The sequence below is a fragment of the Alosa pseudoharengus genome, unplaced genomic scaffold (assembly GCF_046254945.1).
Source record: "Alosa pseudoharengus isolate Yale_2024_CS ecotype anadromous, Long Island Sound unplaced genomic scaffold, YU_APseudo_1.1 YU_APseudo_1.1_scf_13, whole genome shotgun sequence".
NCBI classification, from domain to species: Eukaryota; Metazoa; Chordata; class Actinopteri; order Clupeiformes; family Clupeidae; genus Alosa; species Alosa pseudoharengus.
In genome coordinates, this window is record NW_027468598.1 from 24089587 (window position 1) to 24097249 (window position 7663).

The 7663-nt window shown below is 42.7% G+C and overlaps 1 protein-coding gene across 2 annotated transcripts in view; it reads left to right on the forward strand.

Moving 5' to 3' along the window:
* LOC143121919 (roundabout homolog 2-like) overlaps positions 1-4398 on the forward strand; it is a 55143-nt gene extending 50745 nt beyond the window's left edge. For both annotated transcript variants that reach the window (XM_076282604.1, XM_076282605.1), the window contains 2 exons: positions 431-640; positions 986-4398. In XM_076282604.1, the coding sequence (XP_076138719.1) occupies positions 431-640; positions 986-987 (212 nt within the window). In that variant the 3' untranslated portion in view covers positions 988-4398. The remainder of the gene's footprint in view (positions 1-430; positions 641-985) is intronic.
* Positions 4399-7663: the final 3265 nt, after the last annotated feature.

Sequence of the window (7663 nt, forward strand, 5' to 3'; positions counted from 1 at the left end):
TTTCAAAGTTCATTTTAATGTTGTTTAATGAGTGTAGTTCATTCAAATGAGGAAAGCTGGAAGCAATTTTGAATTCGGAATGTGTGATTGACGTCAGTCATCTAGTGTGCAAGAACACTGCGTTTGTCTACAACAAATGTATTCCTACTGCTATATGCTGTAACAGGCTTATTACACTTTTATAATATATATTATTACCTACAGTATGTGTAACATAACACATTTTTAGACAAAACTCGAAAAGCAATTTCACATTTACTAAATATTATATTTACAAAATGAAATGATCAAATTTGTTTTTTTCTTTATTTGCTTTGTAAGTACTTGTCATGGTTGGAGAGCTTGTTGTAGGTCTACTGTATGCATCCCTAACCCTGAGCTGCTGTGTGTGTGTGTGTGTGTGTGTGTGTGTGTGTGTGTGTGTTTCCAGAAGAAGCCATGCCACCCTACAGCAAACCCTCCTTCCCCTCCCCGGGGGGCCACAGCTCCTCGGGCACCGCCTCCTCCAAGGGCTCTACGGGGCCCCGCAAGGGAGAGGGCCAGAGGGGCCAGCTACAGCAGCAGCGGGGGGCCACAGAGCACTCAGACGGGAACAACTTCCTGGGGACCAACGGCCAACCACAGTACTCTGGGGAATTATGTACGTGTAACACCCACATGTTATGCTAGCCTATGGACCAGCATAGTATAATGTAGTATAATGCTACTCAAGCTAATTGCCTGGCATAGTACAACACTGGCCTATTGTATTGCCATAGTATGACAACCTAGCCTTGGTGTGATTGAAATTCTAGATGAATGAATTATGGTCTTTCTAGATGTTTTTATCTTTTCTTAATCATTAATTTCATGTTTTAATGTTTCAATGCTGTTTTTCTTATGAATGGAAATGTGATTGACCATTGGTGCAAGGGATAAGAAACATCTGGAGGTCATTGTGGCAGTTCCTGCTCTTTTTTACAGTGCCTTGTTCTCCTCCTCACAGAGTGACCTAAGGATGCTGAAGCAGGAGTATGCCATGTCTGTCCTCACTTACACGTTTCCTCTGTTCTGTGGGAAACTTGGACTTCATCCGTCACTATGTCTCACCACAAGGAGAGGAGAGGAAAGACGAAGATGAGGGCGGCAGCGGGGAAACATTGTGGCAAATCTGTAAATGTCCATGTAAAGACAGACCACACAACGTTGATTTGACATTTTTATCCTTTCAAGAAGTTATCTCCCACCTTCCACCTTAAAAAAACTGACTTTTTTGTGAGAAGACTTAAAAAAAAAAGTAATGAAACAAAAGAATGGAAGATATCCATCCAGATTGCTAAAGTACGGAGAGCAAAAGGGATTTTTCCTGTAAATATGTTCTTAACATTGTTTTTGCATTGCTATGCAAGCCATTTTCTGTTCAACCTTTTCTTGTTTTGTTTTTAATTTCTCATACTGTTGGTTTCATCAGATTATCTGTACTATATGTGAATGGAAAGGCTGTCGTGCCATAAAGTAATTATTTTATGATCCTCCATGTGTTAATAATTACCATTGATTAATTGTTGCTATTATGATTATGATTATTATTATTAATTAATTATTATTTTTTGCACTGCAATTTTGGTGATAAGCACAAAAAGCATAGCTCCTGCTGACATGAAGAAGCTGATCGGGGATCTGTGAAGTGGAGATTTCTGTACTGTAAACTAAGAGATAAGAAGATATATACAGTAGCAATGTACAGAGAGATATTAACTAAGTAGTCACGGGGCCCAGGGCAGGGGGGCTGCACACAGTAAACAGGTGTTGGCCTTGCGTGTGTGTGTGTGTGTGTGTGTGTGTGTGTGTGTGTAAGTGTTCGTGCATTTGTGACCATGGTGGAGATTTCTCCCTCTGATGGGGGATTAGGCAGTGTTTGATGGTGGCTGTATGTGTGTGTGTGTGTGTGTGTGTGTGTGTGTGTGTGTGTGTGTGTGTGTGTGTGTGTGTGTGTGAGGGCGACGAAAGGGCGAGGCTGGAGCTGATTGAGCTCGATGGGTCTCCAGAGGGTTTGACACGTCTGACGATGGATTGTCCCAATGTTTGTTTTCTCCACGGTTTACAAGTGGTTGAAATAGAAACCCCCCCCCCCCCAACCCGCTCCGCTATTGCACAGTTGACCCCCTCCCCAACGCATTCTGATTGCCCTCAAGAGACACAATTGACCCCCCCACCACCACCACCCTCAACTCAACCCAACCCAAACCCTGCAGTTGGACCTGAAGTCCATCACAGTTTATCAACATTTGAGTTGAAAATATTTCAAGGCTAATAACCCCTAATACTAGCCCTTTGTGATGGCCATGCCGTTGTTTTGCGTCTTTCATTTCTTTTCTGCTTGATCTCTGTTTGTGCTCACTCCAAGAAAAAAAAAAACGCTTCTCTCAGTTGCCCACATCGACTTTTTTGAAATTGGTTAAACATCAGAGTCCACTAATTCCTGTGGACGTCCACTGAGGAGGGAGATGTGGACGTGTTGCTCCAGGCTGGTGGTCTGTACGCTCGAGAGTTTTACAAGAGTCCCTCCCCTGCTCCTGCTAGCGCTTATCTTATTTTTTTCTTCCTTTTCATGTGTAGTTTTACGTTAAATCAGACAAACGGAGCGCCGGGGCGGCTCTGCCGCTGGGAGAGCTGAAGCACTTGCGGTCAGGCTTCATGCATCTGAGCTTTCAGATGCTGCTGAGGGCATCCACAGCCTCACTCCAGTGCTGTAAAAAAAAACGACAACGTGAAAAGCATTCACATGTGTAAACAACCCTGTACTAAATAGACTGGCAAATAGAATTTGTTTTTGTTATTTATTGTTTTAAAGCACTTAGAGTCGTCACATGCAAAAACAGCACTGAGGCTCTCAACAGCACGAACCAGTGTATTCAAGGAGACACAAGGAAAAATCCACTGTGGCTGATCAGTTGTCCAGGTTAAGCAATACTCCATAAAGTGCTGGGCATTGCAGGTCTGGGCACGAGACATAACTCAATATTAGATTGGCAATGCATATGTGTACAGAGTACTAAAGAACGATCTTTTTGTAAAGTTTATCACTGCCTCTGCCTCACAAGCAATGAGCAAACCACAATACTCTCAGTCACCGAACACAGTCTACCAAGCAGTACAGAATTCAGACACTATTTTGGTTAAATATATATTTTGGGTTTTACATTCTTTGTTACATTCATGTTGGTTTTTTTAAACTCTCTTTTTCTTGCACCTTTCGATCGTATTGCTTGTTATTCCTTTTCTAAAGTGAAACCATGCAGAACTAAATATCAAGTGAAAAACCACGCTGCTTTTTTTCAAAGGATATTTTTTACGGTTACAGTAACATTCAGGATTTACTGGTTTAATGACTGTTTGTTTGCTCTTCTCTCCAGTTTTATACTGTACAATTAGTGTTGATAACGAGGGTGTGGAGCTAACGGCTTTATTGAGCATTTCGGTCCTTTACTGTTCTTGAGTTCTTGAGCGCCATGTTCATGTCACATCATCTCGATATCGTGGCCAGTCTTCTGAAAATGAGGTGCAAAAAGCATCTCATGATCTTTTTTTTGTTTTGATTTGTTTTTGTTTTGGTGGTGTTTGTGTGTGTCTAGGCCTACATATGTATATATAAATATATTCATATGCATCCTCACATTGAAGTTCATTCCAATCTGACTGATGAAAATTCCCCTTCCAAACTTTTTTTTTATTGCTATTATTTTGATTTCTCTGGTTCTTATTGGCAGTGGGTTTTCCATAAGCCCTCTTTCACTGAGTAACGTGCTAGTTCGAAGCATTTCCATCTGGGAAAAGGTGAGATATCAGAAAGAGAACATACCAAATTAATATCAATATTTGAAATGTCCAATGCATTTTAGTGACTTTTTTTTTTAAAAATACTAACTTTTTTGTTTATAATATGTTTCTTTTGAAATCACAGTGTTGTTGTTTTGTATTTATTAAAATAAAAAAGGTATATTGTGAATAATGGAAAAAAGATTTGTGGAATATAAGATGTTTCCCCTCTCTCCTCCATGTGTCCTATCTCTCCCTCATGAAAAGCTTTTGCCATAAAGATTTCATGGATTCATAACATTCACGTAATGTTGAAATGCTGAGACAACAAATTTCAGTGGACCCACTTTATGTCTTGCATGCTAACCATGCTTCTTCCTCGACATTTGCAACAAATTAGAGAAAACCATGGTGAACACAAAAAATGTTCCATCAGTTACCAAGATGATGGGATTTCTTTTTTTTTTTTTTAACTCCTATTCCCCCCCTTTTTATCCGTTCTCTTTCCTTTTCTCAATTCTCAATATTGTTGGATCTTTGTAGCCTATCTGTGTGTTGCCTTTTTTGCTAAAAAAGGAATTAAAAACATTTAAAAAATAATGAATGTTGTTGGGTGATATTACTCTACAGTGGGCCATTTATGCCAAATCTAACACTTTCTTTATGGGAAGAGATGTTAACATTTTACTGCATGACCTTGTACTAAATGAGAAGAAAGTACAGACTAAAAAAGATGTGGAAAAAATCCTTGCCTGTAAAATAGAACACTTTGTTCCAGGACCACTACAACATAACATGTTTTTGAATAGTGGAATATGATATCTAACCATATTTTTAGGGACTGTTGGAATACTGTTGTTTATGGTTTATGTCTGTTTCCATTTGCTGAAGTTTTAATTATGTTTTAAAAACAGTTTTTTTTTCCCCTCAAAAGATATGTTTGTACGTGCAGTACACAAAATATGGTTGCTGTCAGAGAATATCAAAATGAAGCATCTTCAAAGATTTTGCACGTTTCAGGTATGCGTGTGCGTTATGAATAAAGAAACACGCGCACACACACAACCACACACATGCGCCCACATACTGTACACCCACGCACAGAGATGCACACACAGGGAGACACACACAAATGCTCACAAACTAATCCGCATGCTGTTCAACTTGGCAGGCTGACATCAAACAGAAAGCTAAATGCTCCAAATCATCAGTCCAGGCCTCCGTGCCTTTGAAGAACCCTTAAAAAGGACTCAAGGCGGGACGTGCTTCAGATACTAAACTCACCCCTCATCCTACAGCCATGCTCAACCAGATGCTCACACTCGCTCCCAATCACTAGGGCCTCCAAAAGCGCACCATAATTGGCCAGACTGTCAGCAGTATAAGGCAGAAAGAGTCGACTCATAATGTCCTTTGGGACATTAGCATTTGTAATATCCAACCCAGCCGGTCCCAAGAGAACAGCAGAAATACAATTACAACATTATCTGACCGCTTCAGGAAGGGAAAAAAATGAAAGGGAAAGAAGGCCTAACGGCATGCTGCACAGAGCAATCTTTCGGATTGTTGGAGGCATTTGAATAATGCATATAATATTCTACAACTTGCAACAGGGGGCCATGAGTGTGGTAGATTTGGTTGGCCTGCTTTGATTTCAATGTAAAGGTGGGCACACCGCGGGGGAAAGAAGTAGGGAAATCACTTTGTCCGTATTTATGGTCCAACAAAGGTCCAACAAATTCATAGTGACCCTCTAAGCAAAGCCATCAGCGGTGACGGGATGAGTGTTGTGTTGTGTGTGTGTGTTTGGGGGGGGGGGGGGGGTCCACTTATGTCCACCAGGCGACCAGATGAATGAACGCCTCGACCCGCCTTTGCCAGCCAAGCAACTTTTGCCTTTTGTTATTTTGCAATTTCCGCTGGTTGCCATGCAGCCCATTTACCTCATTTTTCACCTTGCCCTCTCTCTCTTTCTCTCTCTCTCTTTCTCTCTTTCCCTTTCTCTCTCTCTCTCTCTCTCTCTCTCTCTCTGGTCCTGCTTTTAATCTCTCACTCTCTCTCCATCAATCTCTCTTTCTTTCTCTCTCTCTCTCTCTCTCTCTCTCTGTCTCTCTCTCTCTCTCTCTCTCTCTCTCTCAGGTCCTCACTTTTAATGGTGTCGGGATCATGGAATGGCAGGGTTGTGCTCAGGCAAATTTGCTCATACAACACAGTAATTGCTATTTCTTGTCGGAATGCTGTTGTTCCTGCCGAGCTGAGGCATTCGGAATGGGGGGTGTGGGCTTCACAGATCAAGAGGCAAGCTGTGCTCAGCAGATACCTATTCCGAGAGAGTTCCAATGAGTGCTCATCTTTGTCTCTCCTTATTGTGTCTCTAACTCTCTCTTCTTCTCTCCCTCTCTCCCTCTCTCTCTCTCTCTCTCTCTCTCTCTCTCTCTCTCTCTCTCTCTCTCTCCCCTCTCTGTATGTGTGTGTAAGTGAGACCAAGAGAGTGAAAGCCAAGAGGAAGAAAAGACACAGGAGGGTGGGGGTAGCATAGCGGGGCAGGATGGAGGGCTTTGCTGGTATGTGGGTTAATTAAGGGAAGCATCCTCCGCTGCCTCCGCTGGGTCCTCTCTCCCCTGCGCGCTCCTCTATTTCTCTTCTGTCTCCAGATTGGTGACAATGAGCGGGAGCACGGGGCCACCGGAGCCAACGCCACACCATTCATCACGCGTGTCAGCACGGCCACAGCCAGCTGCATGCGGCACACACATTCTCCTAGCATTAGCATTTCAGCGCTAACCCCCCTCTCCCTCCCTTCCTCCCTCTCTCACTGTTTCCTCTCTCTCTTCCTCTCTGTCCCTCTCTCTTGCCTTCATGGATCTTATCCTTTCATTCTTCAGCCACAGTGCTTTGAGGCTCAAGTACTATAGGTCTTTTGCTGTGCTCATTCACCCAGCACAGGTGAAATTGGTATCGGGCTCACTAGGAGTCAAGAAGTGGTTCACTGGGTCAGACATTTCACACATTTTGGTTGCCTAACTATTCCAAACTCCATAATAGCCCAGGCACCATCAAAACTCTTCACTTGCAGCAAAAGATCCTTGAGGATTTTTCTGAAAGTCCTTAACTCCATGGTGTTGTACAGAGGTGTAAAAGTCCGGCTTCAGAAAGTAAAAGTCCTGCCACATTTTCGTTCCAACCATTCACTTAATCAGCTAATTCTAATTAGCACAACTCTTAAGCCAGGTAGATCAGCTAATAAATGAAATCACAGGTAGAACCAATACGCTACATGGCAGGACTTTTACTTTCTGAAGCCAGACTTTTACATCTCTGGTGGTGGTGTACAGAATTGTAATTATAGAGGGGTTATAGAAACACATCCGCCAGATATTCTATTCAAACAGTACTGTCCCTCGCTGTCCAGCTATCACAAACGTTAGTCCAGTCCAGCCCTATCTCCTGACCTGTGTTCTGCCCAGCCATCCTCTCTCTCTCCTATTCCACGTTCACTCAGGCGCACAGGGCCAATTCAACAGTCCCATTCATTGTCTCCAACTGCCTGATGAACGTCTCTTAATCAAGCTATAATTGTTAAGCACGAGGCCCGGATGACCTGGCTAATAGAAACCTCCTGTGATTAATGACGTGTGTGCGCGCACACACAGTGGGAGATGCCCCAAAACTGCCGTTCATTAATTCATTAATTAACGGACGCAGATGAGAGATCGGCCATTAAGCAAATCCTGCGTCCCAAAAGCGTTGAATTTTTTTTTTCCCCCTCTCTGTCGGTGCACCCCACCAAAAAATATAATCACCGCTCCGCTTCAGTGGCTGGGTAATGTTCACCTCAGACGATTCCCCAGTGATTGTATGCATA